Source organism: Corvus kubaryi, unplaced genomic scaffold, assembly GCF_017639235.1.
Source record: "Corvus kubaryi isolate FWS band 111438036 unplaced genomic scaffold, C.kubaryi_AGA036_p1.0 138, whole genome shotgun sequence".
NCBI lineage: Eukaryota > Metazoa > Chordata > Aves > Passeriformes > Corvidae > Corvus > Corvus kubaryi.
The window spans coordinates 3537204-3557991 of NW_024580672.1; the positions used below are offsets into that span (position 1 = coordinate 3537204).

General features: G+C 44.2%; 1 protein-coding gene across 27 annotated transcripts in view; it reads left to right on the forward strand.

Annotated features, from left to right (window-relative positions):
* Nucleotides 1-20788, forward strand: part of CAMK2G (calcium/calmodulin dependent protein kinase II gamma) — a 207425-nt gene that overhangs the window by 87531 nt on the left and 99106 nt on the right. For 15 of the 27 annotated variants that reach the window (XM_042018636.1, XM_042018644.1, XM_042018651.1 and 12 more), the window contains one exon: nt 2111-2205. In XM_042018636.1, coding sequence (XP_041874570.1) covers nt 2111-2205 — 95 coding nt within the window. Of the gene's footprint in view, nt 1-80; nt 298-2110; nt 2206-20788 lie in introns of those variants that run through there. The other 12 variants (XM_042018653.1, XM_042018649.1, XM_042018647.1 and 9 more) reach the window with 5 other exon arrangements.

A 20788-nucleotide genomic window follows, 5' to 3' on the forward strand; every position in this document is an offset into this window, starting at 1 on the left:
CGCGGGGTGTCTCCGAGCCAGTTCTCGCGGTGCTGGCCAGGCTCAGCCTCCTTCCCCTCCCCGGCGAGCGGTGACTGTGCACGGCGGAGCGGGGAGCGCCGAGCCGGGCGCCGGGGGAGCCCGCGCCGCCCCGCCGAGCCAGGAGGAAGGCCGCCGAGCAGCGCGCCCGCCCGGCCCGTCCCCGCAGTCCTGCCCCATGCCCCAGCGACGTTGAGCTTCCCGCAGCCCGAACATGGCCACCACGGCAACGTGCACCCGCTTCACCGACGAGTACCAGCTCTACGAGGAGCTTGGCAAGTACGGAGCCTGCTGTGCGCCCCGCGCCGCGCCCCGCCGCCCGCCCCGGCCCCGGGACCCACCGGCGCTGCCGGGAGCACTGTGCCGGCGACCCGGCTCTCCCGGGAGCTGGACGAGGATTAGCTGTCGCGCTGTAATCCTTTTCTCCAGACCCCCGTCCACCCTAGCGGCACAGCCCCCGGAGGGAAAGGTGTTCCTGCCCTCCTGGGTCGCCCCGCAGCCTGTCTTGGGCTGCGCGCTCCTGTTGCACCCCGAGATTCCCTCTCTTCCCTCCTTTCCTTCCTCGGGACCTGGCTGCCCTGTTCTCCTCCCCGCACCGTCTCCCAGCTACACGTTGCCGTTCTCTGCAACTGTTTCTGCGCTGGGACGCGACACTGTTACAGTCACTCCGCGATGCTTCAGTCCCCACTTCCTTGTCCCTGTGAAAGGACCAGGTGCTGCTGCACCGCGCTTCTCCTCCCTCCCTGCTTCCCTCGCTTCTTCCCTCCCTCTCTCCGCACTTGTCTCCGCATTGGCAGACTTGCTGCTGCACCCTAGGACAGGGCTTTGCAGGGGAGCCCAGTTGGGCAGGAAAGCAGAGTAGAAAGGGCCAGGGTAGGATTATGGGGACGGTGCTTTCGTGGGTGCTGCTGCTCGCTCCCTCCCTTCCTGCACCAACTGCTGGGCTCTGCTGCATCTCTTCTCTCCAGCCCGGTGTCCCCGTCCCTCCCCACACTGCTGCAGCTGTGTGTCACCAAGCCCGGGCCCCGGTGTTGGTGCTCACCTTGATGCTCATTGGTTTGTATGTAGAGGTTGAGGAAGGGGATAAAAAGGCAGGACTCCGCAGTATTGGAGGGATTCAAGCTATTTTAGGCTCCCTGTAGGACTAACTGTATGTGGGGCCCTTGTGCAGCTTCTGTTCCCCTTTCTCATAGTTGAAATACGTACATTTGCCCTTAGACACGGGTTTGTATTCCTGATCTGAAGGACTGCTAGTTTTCTCATATTTGTCCTTTTCCCTTTTCAGATCTTTCCTGTAAAGCTAGTTGTTATTCTTTACCCACCATGTTTGGTTTTTTGTTTTTAAAAAATAAGGGGCTGTTTTCAAGTGCTCATTGTGTAGTCCTGTAGATTTTCAGTCTCTATCTTTTCACCTTGGTCTCTGTTGTATTCACTCTTTTTCCTCACAGAAATCCTTCTTCTCTCTCTCTCAGACCTCTTCTCCAAGAGGAATTCTCTTTGGAATAGTTATAATAATAGTTTCAGCTTGAGAAAATGTACAAAGCCTCATAGTTTTCTACTTACTTCATTAATAGGTACATGCTTATCCCCCTTTGCAGGTGGGTTGAAGGATATAAGAGAACTAGTAACTTTTTCAAAGTGTTGCAGTGATTTGTGACTGAGCTTGCACTTGAACATGGGAGAAATGAGTCCTGGTTTTGTGCTCTGGCTGCCAGGGATGCTGTCTTTGGGAGATGGACTTACTGGCTAGTGTTCACAGCGCCTTTCTGGGCTGTTTGACTCCCGTTTATCAATCCCTTTATGTCCTGTTTCTGTGGCTGTATGGTCTCTTTCTCCCCACACAGTGTGCTCTCCCTACTGCGCTGTCTGTGAGGGGGCTTGAGGAGTCTTCAGGAGGCTTGAGTACCATATAGACTTAAGTTTTTTGCTGATGAGACAGCATGCATTGTTCATCAGATTCTCAGGTGTTGTGTCCCTCCTCTGTATGTCTTCTGCCCTGTCCTTAATCTGGTCCATTCTTGGGACAGGAATTATTGCTATTATATTCTCATTTTCAGTTTCATAGCACCTACCCTCTTTATTTTTCTTCCAGGGGAGCCTTCTCTGTGGTCCGCAGATGTGTAAAGAAAAATTCTTCACAGGAATATGCTGCAAAAATCATCAACACCAAAAAACTATCAGCCAGAGGTTAGTGTCTCTATATACCTTTCTTCTGTATATTAGTAGAAAAATACTTCACCGGAGTTGAGGCTGTAATATATTTAAGGGATCTGTAGTTTCTTGTTTCAGTCATTATTTAAGCATTTCAAAATAATTGAGTTGTGTGGCACAGAGGAGACTGAAAGAAGGTAGTGTGGGATGATAGAAAAATTCCTGTGTCTGGAAATGGATACTCTGTAAAGTGATGTTGTCTTTTTTCTTCTTGAGATCTTCCTTCTTCAAGCTGAGCTAGAGGTAGATTCATCTATGTGTGTGTGTACCAATCACTCATAATAAAGAGAAGTGTTGCAGACTTATTTTGCTGAATGTCTTTTTTACCTAGGAGATCTGTCTTACCAGAACAGATGTGATTATTTTTTTGAAAGATAGATGCTATATGCCTTGCTCCTTTCATGCTGTAGTTAAAGGTGGTGTGTTTGGAAACTAAAAAGTCTGCCTTCAACAGCAGAAATAGGTTGGATGGAGAAATCTTTCCAATTTAACTTCTCGACATATTAGAACAAGGGGTTTGTGCTTTCTAAGTCCTGGAGACTTACAAAACCTGAAACTAGACTGTAGTGTTATGAAAAGAGAAAAGATCTTAACTGTTCTCCCAAGCTGTTAGTCTTCTGTTTTCCAGGGACATACATATGCACAAAGGGTAGTAGACCATAGAGTATGAAGGAATTATGTATCTTCTGATGTGTAGGGAATCACTGCAGGGATTAAAATTGCCTTGTGGGTGGGGTGGATGAGGACAATGAGAGAAACTGAACTGCAATGAAAGATGCTGCAACAGGGAGTGCAACAAGTTGAGATGCCAGAGGCAACTGTTTCTAGAAAAGGTGAACAAGAAAAGTTGTAAATCTTTAGAGGCCTTTCAGGTTTGACAAAATTAATGTATGAAGCCCTTGACTATCTTGCTAGTGGAGTAGAGGGCTTAGTACTGGGGTTGACTGAGAAATGAAAGAGAAAAGCGGGAGGAGAAAGCAAATGATCTTAATAAATGATTTAGAAGTGAATAATGTTTTGCCTAATCCTTACAAAAAAGAAAAATAGAATATGTATTCTCCTTTTTGCCAGAATGTGAAACGTGATGATAAGAGCAGAAGACGGTTTGAAGAACAGTGAAAAATTTCCATTTACTGTAGTTTGTATGAAGAAGTAGTGTCAGTGGTAGTATGCTGTCAAGCAGTGATTTTTCTTTTCTTTTTTCTTCTTCTTTTTTTTTTTTTTCTTTTTTGTTTTTCTACTTCTGGAAGCAAGCATATGTGCTAAGGTGTTTAGTATTTAGCCTGAATGAGGTCGTATTGGGGGCCAACCAGTGGAGCCCTGGATTGTTAATGATTGTTGATCTGGGCTGCAGATCTTTTGAGAATCAGTGTCCCCTCAATGGTCATGTGACAGTGCCTGCTGATGTAGGTGGGATATCCAATCTCTTGAGTTCAAAATTAGTTCAACTTAATATGGGAGAGGTTTGAAGAGTGGCTTTGCTTTGCTGACGGCCATTAATGCTGTGTTTGCTCTGCAGACTTCCCTGTCCGTCCTGTAGTGAGGACTAAAGCTCAGGAGAGCCATTTCTCAGATGTTAATGGACACCAGGCCGCTTTGAGAAGGGAGCGGGCAATTTGATAAACTGTTCGCAAAGGATAAACTGTTATCTTACAAAGGACAGGGTATTGAAGTTAATGGGAAAAACTGCAGGCTGAATATAGTTGAAGCAAAATTCAAAAACATATTAGCTGAAGTCCAAAATGCTCAGAAAAACTGATTGAGTCAATTTTTAAGTGTTTGGTCACTCAATGAGTTATAGAGGGAGAAATATATAGATTCTAATTGTTTTTCGTAATAAGGGGATGACAGTTTAATGACCCAACAAGTAGGAAAAGTAAGTATGGGTGAATACCGGGCATGTTTTGATCTATACTTACTATTTAGATTTCTTACCTTCCTATAAATAAAATACATGAAGGCTGCTAACCTGGTTTTCAGCTACTTAACTTGAGGCAGCTGGCAATGTTATACTTAAAAACGTATTGGTTAGGTAGGGTAAGTGTGAGGAGAACCAAGAAAGAAAATGTATGTTTCTGCTAGTACAGAAGAATATCAGAAACAAGGGACTGATCAGGTTGTGTTGAAGTTTTAACTGAGGACTGATAAATCTGTGAAAAGTGAATAGTGACTTCAACCGAATATGTAGGTTCCTCAGTTATTCCAGCTGTGTTTGCTGAGAGATCAAGGGGTAAGTACAAAAAGTACTTACAGTAAAAGACTGAGTATTTTGATAGGAAGTTAGTGAATTCACCTTGGAATAGGTCTTTAAAGCATTGAAGGAAAAATGTGTGCTATTTAGACATTGCAGCTGTAAATCAGTGATTAGGGAGATTCAATTCAGCAACGTGAAAATGAAAGTCTCGGGAAAAGGCGTTTTAGAAAGCTGTCTCCCTGAGGAGCAGAATTATGGTGTTAATTCTGCAGCATCCTGGATATATGTTGCCTGATGTGTCCTTTCCCCAAGCTGGCACTTCTCCTTGGGGTGTCCATGTCTCTGCCCATCAGTATCTCTGCCCGGGGCTCTCCTGTGCACCCAGCTGCATGCTGTCCATTGCACAGGGTAACTCACCCTCTTGACCTGCCTCCCATGCTGCTGGTTTTCTTCTAGGCATGGTCACAGAGCCAGAATATTCCCTTATTTGGGGACAGCCAGCCCCTCTCCAACTTAAGCATAGCTACATGTGACATTTTTTACTATCCCTAGCAGAATTTGAACCTGTATGGACACCTGATGCAGTAACTGCTACTTCAAGAGTCAGCATCTTGCTGCTGCTGCAAAGTATGTACAGCCCATTGCTGCTTCACAGAAGTTTTGCCTGCTGTAGTGCTTTCCTTGATTCTGTTCAAGGCAATGGTAACAGAGCCTTGCTCTCCTCCTGCAGTACTTCTTGTTACCTTTGTTTTTCAAGACTCATGATGAAGAAATACTAGATAGCTTACTGGGAAGTGCTGAAAATGAGGAAGAGGAATGCTTCAGGGTGAATTATATGCAATTAAAGGGTAAAGACTTGAAGAGGCATGGTGTTTTACAGGGCTTCTCTGTGAAAGCAAGGAGAATGGATGGGGTGCTGGTCCTAACAGCTTCAGTCTAGTAAATTTCACCTTTCGTAAGATACCAAGTCAGCTGTTGAGAGGAGAGTCTCTTTTTTATACTGTCTATGATTTTTGGATGCCTGTTCTCTCTTAAATAAGTTTTGTCAGTAAGAGCTGGTCTAAATTGAAATTCATATTTTGACTTTAATGAAGTATTGGCTATTATTCGTGTTGTGTTGATGCTTAACACTGCCCAGTGAAGACCATGCCAAGAAGTTTAATGTTAAATAGGGTCCAAATGCTTGTGGAAAGGGAGAGGAAACAGACTTCACCTTAGTCAGCATTGAGCTGACATATAAGAGCAGTGGTTATTACACATGGGGGAAATACAATGCTTCAGTCATCCGAAATTCCTATGGGATTGAATGCACAGACTTTTACCAGCACTACGGGTAGAGGGAAGTAATAACTGTAATTTTTTGAAAGTTGTCTTGTGGCTTCCACCAGAATACTTTTTGAACATGAAAATTCATAGCAAGTAGTACTACAGTGAAGTTCAAATAAAGTAAAATTACTTGCAGTGATCAAAAGATCAAGAGAGAAGTAGTAGCTTTAGTAGCAGTAGGGAAATATCCCCAATTTGACTTGCCAGCATATACTTCAAGAGAGTCTGGCTGTGGAAAGAGGTAGGCAGAGCTTTAGGATTTGATAATTTTTAGTATGTTTTTTATACCAAATAGTATTTAGTGATCCTGCCACCATCTGTAGTATTTCTGCCCTTTTTTTTAAGTGCAGGGGGAAAAAATCTCTGTGTATTACATCTACTGTTAAATTTAATTTGCTGTTGAAAAAATCTGTATCTTTTAACTCCTGCAAGTGACGTCTCTTGATGAAAAAATTAAAAACAGCTGTCTTGTAAGTTAGTCCACTTCACTGTGTTCTCCTTACTGTGGCTTTGCTCTTGACTGTGAAATAGAGGTGGCTTCTCTCCCTGTTCTTCATCTTTCCAAATTTGTAAACTGGATAAAAATTTGCAGTCTACCCAGTTATTTTGTTGTTGTTCCTGTAGGAGATTATGTGGATTGTGGGAGGAGCAGGGAATTACTTCTGTGTATCAAACCCCAACAGGAAAAAAGCACTCTCTATACTTCCAACTCTGCTTTTTTTCCCACACCACTATTGTCCTGGCTTTTGGTTCTGTAGTGGTTGCCGATTTGGGCTTTACAATGTGTTTTGTCGAAGGTGTCAGAAGTAGTTTCCCTGGACGCTAAAACGTAGAGCTTGAATGCTGCAGAGGATGTTTAGCAGCATCAGTTCCTAACATCTTTCTTGATCTGTTCTGTACGTGTTCGTAGCTGCTGCTTGCATTAGGACTCCCTGGGACTGCTCTTGCGGCTGCCAGGCTTTGAGTCCCGTGTGGGGCACCACACACCACTGGAATTGGCTGCGTGCAGGGCGCTGCACTGCAGCGGGGCCACCGGCTCTGCCAGGGTGGGCAAGCCCAACACCGGTCACAGACGGCTCAAGCGCAAAGCCAGACTCGTGTAGAAATGTCCTGTGATAGGTGCCCTCTGTGTGTTCCTGTGTTTGCAGGTTGAGGACAAATGTCCTTTCTTGCAGGGAATGGCAAATCAAACCGTGTCTGCTCAGCTGAGCAGCCAAATCAGGTCCAGTCATTTGGTGTGGGAGAGAAGCTGCCCTTCCTGCAGCATGGGCTGAGTGAAGAGCCTCCCTGCACCCCAGCTCCACCCCGTGCCTCCTCTTTGCTGCCTGCAGAAGTCTGAGAGATGCTGTGGTTAGGGAGCATATATTGCGGACCAGCTGCAGTGGGTTGGAAATGTTTTGGAAGTCTTTGCACACATGGAGGGAAGTAGGGAGCAGAGCAGAGCCTGCTGCACACCCCCCAGAGGGTATGAGGCTGGGAACTGCCTGGTGGAGCTACTGTAAGACGCTGGGTGCTAAGGCATGGGGGCTGTAGGGGAGGAATCAGTGGGGTGGGCTCATGGGTAGCAAGTGGCTGAACTCTTCACTCTGCACCACAGCACACAAGTGCGGCAGGGGCTGGTGGTGAGGCGCCTCAGCTGATATCAGAAACAGCAGCCCTCTACCTCCCATCAGCAGCCTGCCTCCCCCTCTTCTTCCTACCTGCCTCTGCTTGCAGTCCCCTGCATAGGGGAAGAGGGGTTCAAATAGTGTATATATATACCACTAGGGGAAATTTCATTGGAAGAGGTGTTTGGAGAAGAGGAGGGCTTGTGCAAAAGAAGAGACCCTGACCTCAGAGGAGAGGTTGGAGCTGGGAACTTAGTGGGGAGCTGCTGACGGTTGGCCTGGCTTTTTGCGTGCCCCAACATATCAGTACAGGCAGGAAAATGCCCTGGAGTGAGAGCCAGCAGAGATTGTTGGGGTGGCGAGTGGTGGATGCCTTGCTTTACTGTGGCTCACTATGGCCAGAAGCTGGCTTCCTCCCACTGTGGATGTTAGTGATGGTTGGGGTTACCCCAGGCTGCCTCTCAGTTTACGCTGTATATTTTATAAAGGAGCTGGAACAGAGCAGACAGGATTTCAGCTTGTGTCTGTCTTCTCAGTGGTCACATTGAGTATTAAATTTCCGGCATTAACAATGGGGGGGGGGCAGGGGGGGGAAGTGGGCACACAGATTGGGCAGGAGTTCCTACTGGCTCTGCACGAGGTTAGAGAAAGGAGCTTGGTGAGAGAGTCGGGTTTCTTGTTTTCCCAATATAAACTGGATTTGTGTATGGCAGAAATGTGATTAGACTAACTCCTGCACATGTCCAGAAGCCCTTAGCTCTAGAGCATTTACTCTGATCAGCCAGCCATGGCTGAAATATTTGTAGGTGCCCTTACAGTGAAGAGTAGGATGTTGAGCACCCTGTAGATATTTGGGGCAAGGAGAGCTACTTCGATTTCTTGTAGGAAGGATCCGGTGAAAAAACTACTTGCTTTTTTTTGTTGATTTTGGGGTGTAGCATGGAGATTTCACTATCTCCAAATTTAATCCTTCTCTAGACAGTAGCAAAATCATCAGTAGCAGAGGAGGATTCATCTGTAGATCATAAAGAAATTTTTAAAGAGTGCCCTCCTCCCCAACAATGGTTTAGCACCACTGTTTCACTGTTTTAAGAGAGGACTATGACAATATTTTTGTTCCTTTCAATTCCCTGGAAGTATTCTAGTTGTTCTGGCCCTCCAAATTGGGTGAAAACAGTTTTTAAAAGTGAAGCATGCTAATGCAAATATTTCTCTCCACTGTGCTGTCTGTGAGCACAACCCTGACAATGAAGGCATTACCCACACTTTTAATTAACTCTGACCTGTCACCTGTTTTGGTATTTCCAAAATACCAGTTTCCTGTGGTCTTGAAATCTCCTGATTTTTACCAACATAACAGACTTAAAAAAAAAAAAACAAACCACATTCATTTGCCAGTGTTTGACTATAGAGTGAGCTATTGCTGTTGTCTTGGTTGGGTGAAGAGGGCAATATTGCCTGGCATTAGGGTCACCAGCACAGGAAAGAAGCCTTGAATGCTGTAAAAAAAGAAATGTGGAGTATCTCACATCATTGTATGTTTGCCTGCGACAGAAGTGATGTTGGTGCTCAGAGCAGTCATCTTTGGCAAAACAGAGGTGCACTGGTTTCTGATGGGCAAATGAATCCTTAAAATTTTGAGGTGCTCACTAGATGTTTTGGGGTTTTTTTTTAGTGTATGGAGGGAATGTGACCCTATAACTTAAACTACTGTAGTTGCTGCTGATCCTTATGACAATAAGCTTAATGCTTCAAAAATTGGGGCCCTATGAATTAGGCTGACATCATGTTCCTTTTTATACTTCATTAAATTTACTGTCTATTTAAATATCACTTTATACTTTGGTAACATCTCCCCAAACATTCTGGTATTGCTGCCTGATTTTTGGAGAACAGTTGCAGAATACCTCTGAAGAAATGGGCTGGCAGTATCATAGAAGTAAGCTTTCTGAACAGTGCGGGGTAGCCAAAAATAAGTGGGGCATGAATTTAACTTTCTGGTGAAACTGAGTCTATAGGTTTTTTTTTGATTCCTTGTAGCTCTTTTCACCTTTTACTCTTCATCTGCCTTTCTTTCTGTTTTAGAGTTTGTTTTGAATATTCATTTGTTTCTCATGGATCAGTTACTTTAACCCGTAATTACATTAAACTATAATGCTTTGATTGAAAATAGTCCTTTAGTAATGCTGCTTTACGCTCCTCCTTTCCTCCCAGAGAATATTACACAGTTCCTATTGTTCCCACAACTTAGATGAGCAGACTGGGAAGTGTGGTTGTTGGTGCAAGCGGCTGATTACTGATGACTGAGACTAACTGAGAGATGTGAGAGAGCTGGTTAATGCTGTATCTTGCTTTTTTATGATAGAGTCAGGAGAGGAGGAGATAGCCATGGCTTTACTCCTGGTGTCAGGATCTGTCTCGCTCTGCTCCTGGCAGAGTCAGAGGGAGAATTCCCCGTCTCTGAGATGTGAGTTGAGTAAATGCGATGACCTTTCAGAGAATGTGTGTGTGCATATAACTTTCGTGTTATGTTCCTGGGAGCATGAGTTACGTATCTCTCTGGTGACCCCGTGTCCTGCTGCTCCCGTCCAAAGTTCCCATCCTGAGTTAGCTGTTGTCCAAGCATCCACAGCCATGAGATCTTGTCTTACCTGTGGCTGGAGTGTGCTTATTTGTGACACTGGGACAAGTCCAGCTTAGTGTGATGCTGCACAGAAGGTTGCTAGCTCATCTTTTCTCTTTTCTAGAAGCCACGGGTGATTCCACTGTTAAACACAAGACCCTTTTCTTTCTGAGGCAGCGAAGGTAGCATCTCTCTTTGCAGTGCTGTTGTTCATGCAATTCTGTCAGAGTCCCAAAAATTGAGCTGAGAATTGTCTCAGAGTAAAGAGTAGGCATTGTGGGAATGAGTACATAGTTAATTTTAAAGAAAAACAAACCCCATGTAAACTTATCTCTCAGCTTGTGAAGATGAGCCTGGGAGTGGGCATAGCTCTTTCTAGGCCTACGAGCCAAAGGCTAAATGGCAGATCAGGCAGGGAGTGGCAGGCTGCCTGCTGTGGCAGAGCTGGTGGGTTATCTCTGGGGGCTGTTGCCATGATGACAGTGGCAAACAGGGACTGAAAAATTTACCAGACGCATGTGAGCCAAAGGATTAAACTTCCTCATAGGAGAGAAGGAAGGGAGGAGGGTGGGTGATGATGTATTAACGAAGGACAGTATCCTAGTGAGAAATACCAGGCTCACTCTCCTATAGCCACTGGGATGGCAGGGGGGAATGCAGACTGGCGTTCCTCCTCCAGTCTAAACTCTGGGCAACACTGCTCTGACCAATTTCCTCTTTGAAGAGGAGGTGAATGCACCCTGCTTTCACTGCATAAATCATCAGGATTTGCATTGCTTTGGCAGGTGAAATGTAAGAAGTGGGAAAAGACGGTCTCTCCTTTTTGGTCTTTTTTTTTTTCTATTCCCTCTATTCTACAAGTAACTCTAGCTCTTTACATTGTGCTTAGAGATTTTCTGCACTAGAGTTAACACAAATCAAGTTTCAGTGTTGCCTGCAGGTTGCAGACTATCAAACATGATTCTAACCAGCCTGCACTACTGTCATCGATAGCACAAGACTGTAGTCATTGAAAATGCCTGATGCAAAACCATGTCAGCACTACTAGAGCTAGTAGTGGTCTTGACCCTGCATAGTGCTTTTGTTCCCTTCCCAGAGCTGAGAGAGTGTCCCTGCATATCAGAGTTGATAGCGTGGTGGGCAGGCAGTACACGAGAGAGGCTAAGCTTGGCAGTTTTCCCTCCACTGGAGTCTGAGGAAGTCCTTACTACCCTGTGCTGCAGCCTCCTTTGTGGAGGCTGACCATGATAAGGACTGGTCCTAGGAGAATTAATGATTTGCAGCTGGCTGGGGAGCAAGGAGCTGGTGAGGGGGTTTCTGCACTCAGTGCCAAAGATCTCAGTGCTCCATAGCAAAAGTGGTATTGCTTGGTTGTTTGCAGTACTGCAAATTAGCACAAATTTTCACAAAAAACCTTCTTGCTAGCAGCTTCAGGAAAGACACACCTGGTTGTGCCTGGGAAACCTCTGAACAGCAATATACGAGCATAAAATGTTTGTCTGAAGGCTTAGTAGGATAGAATTGTGGTAATAAAAACTAGTTTCATTCTAGAAGGGCTTCTTCAACTTAAAACATTTATTTATAAAATGAGACATTAATATCTATGGAAATTAATGATATAGGTCTTTCCCACTAGCCCAAATCCCAGTGGACTTTTAAAGCTCTTGTGAATACAGGCCATAAGTGAGAACAAGGATTTTAAGCCTCCAAAGCCAGTTTCCTTTCCTTCACTTCCACTCCTGTTCTAGGCACCTGAGTTAGCTGGTGTAGGCTGCAGCTTGTCTTGTGGAGTAACTCAGTGTTTGGATGTGCTTTATCTTATGCAGTTACTGTGTCATCTCTGATAAATCAGTTGGTGTAGACTGTGGTAAGTGATAGCTGTGAAGACAGAGATGTCGTTTCTTGATGTTGAAGACAACTCTTTTTTGAAAAGAGGTTTTCTCAATCCTGGGGGAGCAGTGAGAAAAGGAGAAGCAGTATGACATAGCCTGACATGTGAGGTGAAAAAAGGAGACAGAAGAGCTAAATCCTTAAACTTCAGAGTACTTCCTCTGTTCCTGGTTCTTTTACAGGGACCTTTCTTTCATAACGGGTATCCTTGTCTATGTAGCAGAATATAGTCAGTGTGTAAAGTTTCCTGCGGCTCTGGAGATGGGTGAGATGTGTGTGTTTATCCAGCTCTGTTTGCTGCTAGATACCTGATGTCATACACCTGACTTGAAATGTGACTTCATAGGGGACAGTCCAGTGCTTTCTCTGGGATGCACTTTCTAGATGCACATTTCAAATTACATGGGTACTCTGGAAGCTTTTTCAGGGAAAACAGCTTGTTAAAACCTATCCTATATTGGTCTCCAGTGCCTGCCAAATAAACTTAGTGTTTCTGCTGTATTAGAGTAGCTGCCCTTCTGAAAATGTCCATGTGTATCTTGGGGTTTTGTTTGTTGGTTTTGGGGTTGTTTTTTTGTTGTTGTTGTTTTTGTGGGTATTTTTTGTTTGGGTTTTTTTTTTGCTTGTTTTTTTGGGGGGTTGTTTTTGTTTTGTTGTTGTTGTTTTGTTTTTTTAAATTTTTATTTATTTCCTCATATTCCTTTATATCAAAACATATAACGTTTCACAGGTAATGGGCCAAGAAATAGCCCATTGGCTGGAGGAAAACATAGATGTAGAAGGAGGAACTTGTCTTTACTGGCCTCTGTAACCCACAGGGACTTGCTGGAACATTTTTCTTGGAGGCTGCTAGAGAGTATAGCCTGGTGATGCCAAGCAGGACTTTTCTGTTGTTTGCCAAAAGAATTGGTGTGCTGTTAAGTTTAATTTTGCCTGCCTCAGGGCCAGTCCATGTAAGCTTTGGGTATCAAATGTCCTCTGTTGAGATTGTGTCAGAGAGATGAGGAGCGTTGAAGTTGCACGGCTTTATTATATAACTGGTGCCTGTGCAGAGACAAAGCTTGATTGTGATGATGTGTTTCTTCAGTGCAAGTTAAAGTAGTGATTCATAGCTCCTGTGTTACTTTAAATATTCCTGATTTTTGGACTGCTCATTGAAAAGTGGCTTTCAGCTCTGCCCATTTTTGTTTAACTCGTGTGTCATCTGGCCTAGAATCTGCCAGCTCTGCAGATTAGGATGTTGTGTTGTGTCTGCTGCTTGTTATGAAGTTGCTGGATTAAAATTTTCAGTGCAGAGCAATGATCCACAGCCTTCTCTGTCTGTCTGAATTGCTCTTGCACTTAATAAGGATGATGTAGAGGAGTGAAGTGTTGGTCAGCTTGTCCTTTGTGTGGAAGTACTTCTACAGCAGTAGACTGGGAGTCGAGCTCTCATAACACATTTGTCTTCTCCAGACAGCCAAGTTCAGCATCAGATATATAAAAAAAGAGGCACAAGGCAGTTGGTTTTTTTGATAATCATTATCAAATATTGCTGACAAGTTCAGGTGACTCTAGTTGCTGCTAGCAGTTTATGTTGCTGCAGACCTGGTTACAGTTTTAAGGAAGCACATTATGTCTTGTTAACTCTTCATGGCTCTGTACATTTAGTTTCTTCAGTAGTCCTGAAGGTGAGCTTAAAAATCTTCCCCTTCCACCACCTCACGAATAGTCAAGAAGTTTCTTATCTTCCTGATGAATTATGAAATCTTAATTGCTGAAGTTTTTTTCTCATTTGAAAACACAGCCAAAATTTCTTCCCCATCTCGGCAACAAAACTTGGGTCTCATGGTTGCAGTTACCTTATCTAAAGGGGTGGTGGGGGTTGGCTCGGGAACAAGACAACATGCAGCTCGACTGAGCCAGAGGAACTTAAATTCTTCCTTCTGCATCTTTGAATTCCTGGATCCTGCATTGCAGTGACTTGACACTGCTGAGATCTGCCTCCCTGTCACACTGTTACCTTGTCTGCTAACCAGCTGTAGTCTGATACTTACTTAGCTGGTTCATCCAAAACCACAGACACCTGATGTGATCAGCTGATGGGGAGAAGAAGGGAACTCATGTCCAGAAATAAGCTCACTTGGTGTGGTTTCTCTTTGTTAGGCTATGTTCTTCAGGACCCTCTGTGGCTAGTGGGGTTAAGACAGAGCTGCTGGAGTTCTTGCACAGGAACAGTCACTATGTATGCAGCAGAGAAGGTGCTGATATGCCTGTGTTGCCTTTGGAGCAGCTCTGTGTCCTACTGTCTCACTTACTGCATGTCCACTTTAAGAGAGTTCATCTGCAATGCAGCTGTTAGCAGGGAAGTTCTGTAAATCAAGAGGGAGTGAGTGCAAGTGAGCCCAGTGTCTGCAGTTGTGGCTGGGTCCTCCCCAGGGCACAGGGAAACTTACTCAGAAAGACTTTTTGCAGGAGGAGAAAGGGATGGCAACGCACTGCTGATGGTAGGAGCCCCTCCCTTCTGTGCCTGTGTATGCATCAGCTGCTCAGGAGCTGGAAAACATGGAAAAGCACAGTGGGCAGCAGTCCTGGAACTGGAAAATCTTTTCATGCTTTTCCCCTCCTCACTCTGCCACAGAGTCTAACCAGGTGTTTGCTTAGGGCCAATCCTGTCAGGATGTCTTTATAGCACACTCCCTTCTTACACAGGATGTCCTGTTGGAATTTGGAGCTTGTTGTGAGCTTCTGCACGTCACTCAGAAGTGCAGAGAGGCCCCATGGGTTGCAAGTTTACTACTGTGTTGTGCTTTGTTGCATGGGCTGTCAGAGGGACCACGTGCTGGCACAAGAGGATGATGCCAGTGACCCGTGGAGATGCTGTGGTGCCAGGGAGAGAGCCCACAGGTGGAGTCAGTTGGACTGCCCTGGCTGTTCAGGTGTTGCACCCAGCAGACTGGGGACTGCTGCTGAGTGAATTGCTATGAGGAGGAGGAGAAGAGCCACATGTGCAGTAGGCCTGCGTACAAGTGGGGTAGATGAGCCATCTGAGGGAATTCTGTGAGGATTGCAGCCCCTCCAATGCATGTCAGGGAAGCTGGCTGGGGAGCTTGTGGCTTTAAGCATGTGGCTGAGGAGTGGATGGCCTGTTGTTCTGCTCTTCCCCTGCCTCTCCTCTGCTTCTCCAGCAAGCAGAAGCTCCTTGAAAGCCTGCCTGGCTATCAGCCATGACCAGGAGCACTTGTGCGATTGCTTCCTGGTTCCCCATCCACAAGTTTCTGAGGATATTCTGGTGAAGAAATTCCTCTGTAGCTCACAGGGACCCATGGGGATACCTGGGGCCCCTTGGGCCATTGCTGGAGAGAGCCCCACAGGACCGCATAATGCTTTTCATTCTGGCGCTTAACAGGCAAGGCTCTCTCTTTCACTGTATTTAAAAGTATTCTGGGCAGACTCAGTTCCAAATTTCTACTTCAATGTCTTTATTTCCACTTGGGAAAGCATTTGCAATTGACAGTCATTGGTGAAAAAATTGAGGTATGATTCACCACCCACTTTTCCTCCTCTGTTTCCTCTCTGCCTCTCCTGTTTTCTGGGCATTCGTTTTCCCTCTTGTAATAACCAAATTGTGCTAACTGTGTGTAAGCAATGTTCCCTCCCCTTTCGCTGGGAGACTGTCTGACTTGTTGTAATAAGTTATTTTTAGGGTTTGCTTCCTGGGATATTCTACCCGTGGCCAGTTATGGTGATGAAAATGTCACTGAGATGCAGGAAGGACTCCCAATTCATTGATAGCATGCCTGATCTTACTCTTGTAAGGGTGCCTGTGGGGGACATGAGTTCTTACAAGTACACTGCTGGTGCTCAGGGACACAGCCCCAGTGACTGTGCAGCGTAACTCCCTGTGAAAAGCATACTGGGCTTCTGAATTAGCCCAGGGGGAAAAAAGAAAATAAGAAGAAAGAAGTAAAGCCTTTCTTTGGTTGCAGTGGAGTTTGCTTCTGCCCTCTTTCTTTTTTTGTATATAGGGATGTCAGTGCTGCAGAGCTGTGTGTCAGTGTACAGGGCAGTTCCTCACAGGCAATTTGCTCCTTGTACTGGATGTATTATGTTGCACTGGGTTGCTGCCAAATGGCCCGCCTAGGCTAGAGGAGAAGGTATGTGTGCCTATTCTTTTGAAACACCTCTCCCACCCCACGTCTGTGGCCTGCAACATCCAAAAAAGTTGATCCTTATGGCAGCTATAACTAACAAAACATGAATGTAATACAGGCAAATTACAGAGCCCAGCTGAACAAGGCCATGAGCTGACAAAATACAGTCTCTGGTGTCAGTGTTGGCTTAAGGAGCACGTGGGTCTTTCTCTGAAGATGTCTGTTCCCTCTGTGTTGCAGCACATCTCTTTTCCATTTCGGTCTCATACCTTGGATCAGGAAAACAAGTTCAGAAGAACCATTCAGTAAGAAATTATTGAAGTAGTGGGGATGGCAGCTACTTGTTTTCCAGGTAGACTGGACATCTATTTAGATCTTCATATTTATTGGAGCAGCTGTAGAAGGGGTTGCTTTAGTGGAGCTCTGGAAACCAGGATCTTGTGCAGCTGGGTCTGAGAAAAGTGCGTGTGGAGTCTTAGGTTAGTGATAAGATGTGGAAATAGGTTTTGTGTGCCTGTATGGTACTCCTGGAAGAGGGCTTAGGAAGCAGAGCCCCTTGAGTGGCTTTGGATCAAGGTAACGGAGAAGTTTAACTTGGTTTTCAGGCCTGATGCTGTTGGGATCAGGAAGCTGGTGTGGCTGAAGTGCAGAGATGGTAGCAGCAGTCTCAACTGGGTGGGTGCTATGCCTGTGCAACACAGAGCCTTGAGAGCTGCCTGCAGGAGAACCCAGTTACAGAAACACTGGGGGAGACTCCTCCCTGATTAGATAGCATCTTCAAAGTTATCAGTGCTTAGAAACTCCTCTTATGCTTTTGCATACAAACAGTTTCTTTCTATGTGTGTAACATACATGCATAAGCCTGTGCATGTTTTTAAGTAATCCTCACACTTAAAGTTGTTTTGGTGAGTGGTAACTTTTATTACATCTTCTTGCTGTCTTGCTTCCATACAATACCTAGAAGTGCCTGAGCACTTTATATGCACTGGATGAAGTTCTCAGGCTCTTCAGGAGCCGGAGGCAACCACGCCATCTCTGTCCCTGCTGCCTTGTGTTCCTAACTGCCACATGGATTTACTGATACATGGTGTGCTTTGCTCTTTGGTACGGAAGTATTTTGGTGGCTCTGCTACAGGTGGTATCTGGTGTGGCACGTGTGCATTTTAAGTCTTCTCATTGAAATGTCTGGGTAGCTGCTCTGTATTTACAGCTTGCTCTGCTTAATTTAAAGTTCTCCTAGCATAACTAGGGGAACTTAGCCTTAAAATAGATGGTTTGACCTTTTTTTTTTAATTATTCTAATCCCCTGAGGCTTGATGTTCCTTCTTGTCAGAAGAGCGTATTTTAACAGAGGTATTATCTCTTTTGGAGAGAAGTCATTCAGCACTGGGATACAGTGTCATTTATCTGTGCCTTTAAGAAGATTTTCTATTGAGTTTACTTCTCTCATTCATGTCTCTCAAATATCAAATCAAGGCAGCATTTCCAGCATCCTTTCTTCTCCCAACTGGCTGGAACAGCTAAAAAAGAAGCAATAGATATAGACTTGGTGTTGCATGGACATGGGCCCCGCAGCGTGTGTCATGCATGATGGCATTATGCAGTGAAGAATGATGTTCTGCTGAATACCAGTATTAAGAGCATGCAGAAATTCTGAGGTATTGTTTCCCTCCTGAGCTTCTCTTACTTTCATTCAAGCATAAATTTCCTTGGTTCATTAAAAAAAATCCAGCTGTTTGGTGACCAGTGGCTGCATTATCATGCAGCATTTTATTCAAGAGCCATGTTGTACAGATGTGTATTGGAAAGCCGGGGCTGGATACAGTCGGTCTGCAGGCTTGGACAGCCCTGACAGTGATGGCTGAATTGGAGTGCGTTGGGTTTGAGAAGGAGCTTGTGTAGCCCCTCATGCACAGGGAGAGCCTTATGGTTTCTGTTCATATGTTGGTAAAGGCAATCAATGCCAGGAACTTCCTCTTCCAAGTAGGGTTTTTCCCAAGGTTTTGTTAATGTGCTTCCACCTATGGGTGTTCAGTCTTGTTTTCTGGGAGCTTGGTTCTCTTTGCCCCCAAGGCTTTGTCCTTCCAAAATTTGTATTCCCCTACCTGAGACAATGTCATCATTCCACTGCAGTGTGCTCCTCTGCACCGCCAGGAAAGTGTTCCTGCGGGTTTTTTTAAGCATGTACCCTCAGTCTTACTTTGTTGTTCTCCCTGTCAATCGTGTAATGCATCAACAGGTTTCATTAGGCATCCTTTAGCCTCCCAGTACTACTAGTGGGCAGGGAAGTATTAGCCCTGTTTTACACTTGGAAATACTGAGAAAGATGCAAATTTTCAAGTGCTTTCCAGAGCACTTGGCAATGAGCCATGATGAGTTAGGAAAAGAGTCCAAGTCATAGTCTTTGCTGTAACAGTGATAAGAGTGTAGGTAGAAAAAAAGCTGTGGGCATTTGGCAAAAAAATAACGTGGGCTAAAGCATGTAGTATTACAAGGAGTTGTGGTCTAGTTTGCTGGTTGTAGGAGTAATATTTTGATGTGTTTTCTGTACTACTTTTCACTCCGATTTGCTTACTGTTTATGTAATACAGCTCCAAAATATGTTATATTTGGTATGCCTTTGGACTCTACCTTTCTGTGATTTTTCCAGGTGATGAGGATTGAAAACTCAATCAGAGGTGACTGCTGTTGATACAGAAGACTCTTAGATGACAATAAACACACAGTGGCTTTGTGTGTGTGTGTTTGAAGACTAATCAGAAAAATTAAAGGAGGTCACTTAGATGTAAAATTATTTCCTTGTATTAGTCATAACTTCAGGAACAGGCAGAGTAACATTTCTAATAGTTTATTTTCTGATGTGTGTAAAAGTACGGTGGCAAAAAAGAAAACTTAAATCTCTAAGATAAGCAACTGTACTTAAGAATTTAAAAACCCCAATTTTATGACAAGAATTTAGGTAAACTCTAAAATTGTCTGCATTTTGGGATCTAAGTAATTGATTCAGTTGTGAAAATTTAGATTATGGGATGCTGTCAGGAAACTGTTCCTGCCCTGCTCTTGCTGTGTCTTTTTGGCTAACTAATCTGTTAGTGCAAAGGTTCCTACCTTCCTGGAGAATTTGGAAACATCCATATTAATGCATGGTTAAGGCATTTGAAGTCTTTCCACAGGAAACAGCTGTAGGTGCACAGGGTATACTGCTGCAGGCCCTCTTGACCATATGATAATGTCAAACTAATATGCAGTCTTCAAGAGCAGAACATCCTTTGACATGCAGGGAGGAATAAAATCTTGTGTGTGTTTAAGAAGATTACTGTTAGCTCATCAGAAGGAATAATGAGAAGTTATGGGACAGAGCTGAAGACCTGTCATTAACTGAAAGCTGGTCCAGGGGAAGGAATAAAAAACTTGAGGAAATGACCAGACAGCTATTCTACACTTAATGATGTGTATTCTGGGGATACTGCTTACTTTTCAAATAGTGTGATTCAGGTTTTGTTTAGAGGACAGCCAGAAACATGCTGTGGCAGTGCTGAAAGGAACAGCCCTATAAGAGGGAGAGTGGAGGGAAAAGGAAAATACTAGGGAGAGGTGGAATGTGATTAAGGTTAATTAAAGTGTACTGTGAAAACTAGTTAGATGCTCTGGTCTGCCCTTTCTGTAACAAAAAACAAATGTGGTTATGCAACGAATTGAAAATTTATCTTTTCAATAATTCATTTCAAACTTGTTGCCTTTAGACAAATATTGTAGATTAGAAAAAAAGGATGAAAAACTTGTGTGTAATTAAAGTCAGCATATTTGAAGAGGAATGCTTTTTAAAAAGTAAAGGGCTTACAGACTTGTTTCTTCAGGTTTTTTCTGTGTTTTGCATTGTGAGATTAATCCCTTCTTTTCTTTGTACAGTGTGACTGGGATCATCCTGAAACACAGATCCGTATCTTTTTTTTTTTTTTTAATTGACAGTTGTTTTCTTCATAACTTCAGAGAAGAATACAGGCTTCCCTTTGGAGAGGAAGGTGCTCTCCTAGCACCAGAGCAGGAGAGTCAAAGATGGAGGAAGGAGTGGATATTCGATTCCAGGACTGGGAATGATTCATCCTGTGTCTTGATACAAAAAACCCCAAACAAACAAGAAAGAAAAACCACAAAAAACAAACAAAATAAAACAACAGCAACAACAAAAAAAAGAAGCAAAGGCCATCCAGACACTATCTTTTTTCAGTCTGTCTTTTCTGCCATCTGTCTGTCCTAATGCTCCAGCATGTTGCAAGTTAAATTGTGGCTATTCTACCTGAATTAGCAGGTTTCAGACACCATTGGTTACAGAACGCGAGACAAAATGAATTAGTGGTCTGGCAATGAGTGTATATTAAATTTAGGAGCTGACAGTATTACCTATCATGACTTGACTTTCTCCACTTTTGGAAATTGTATTTGTCTTTTTGCACTTGAGCTTTGTTTTCATCTTTAGCAGGTATGAATAGTGTGTAATGCTGCTGAGGACTAATGCTCATGCACGGACCTATGCTAGCACTATTGCACATAATGTTTTGGCCTCCAGGTTGCAAAGATTTTTCTGCTAGTTTATTAGGGATTTTTTTGATGGGGGACAGAGGAGGAGATAGCAAAAGGAAAGCCTGAAGAAAATGTAGCATTCCAGGATGCTGTTTTTAGAAATTCTGTGTGGTGCAGATTTACATAAAAGACACTTAAGAAGCATTTCCCTACCACCCCCAGTTTCTTAACCTCATATGAATAAAAGAATGTTAATATTGTGAAG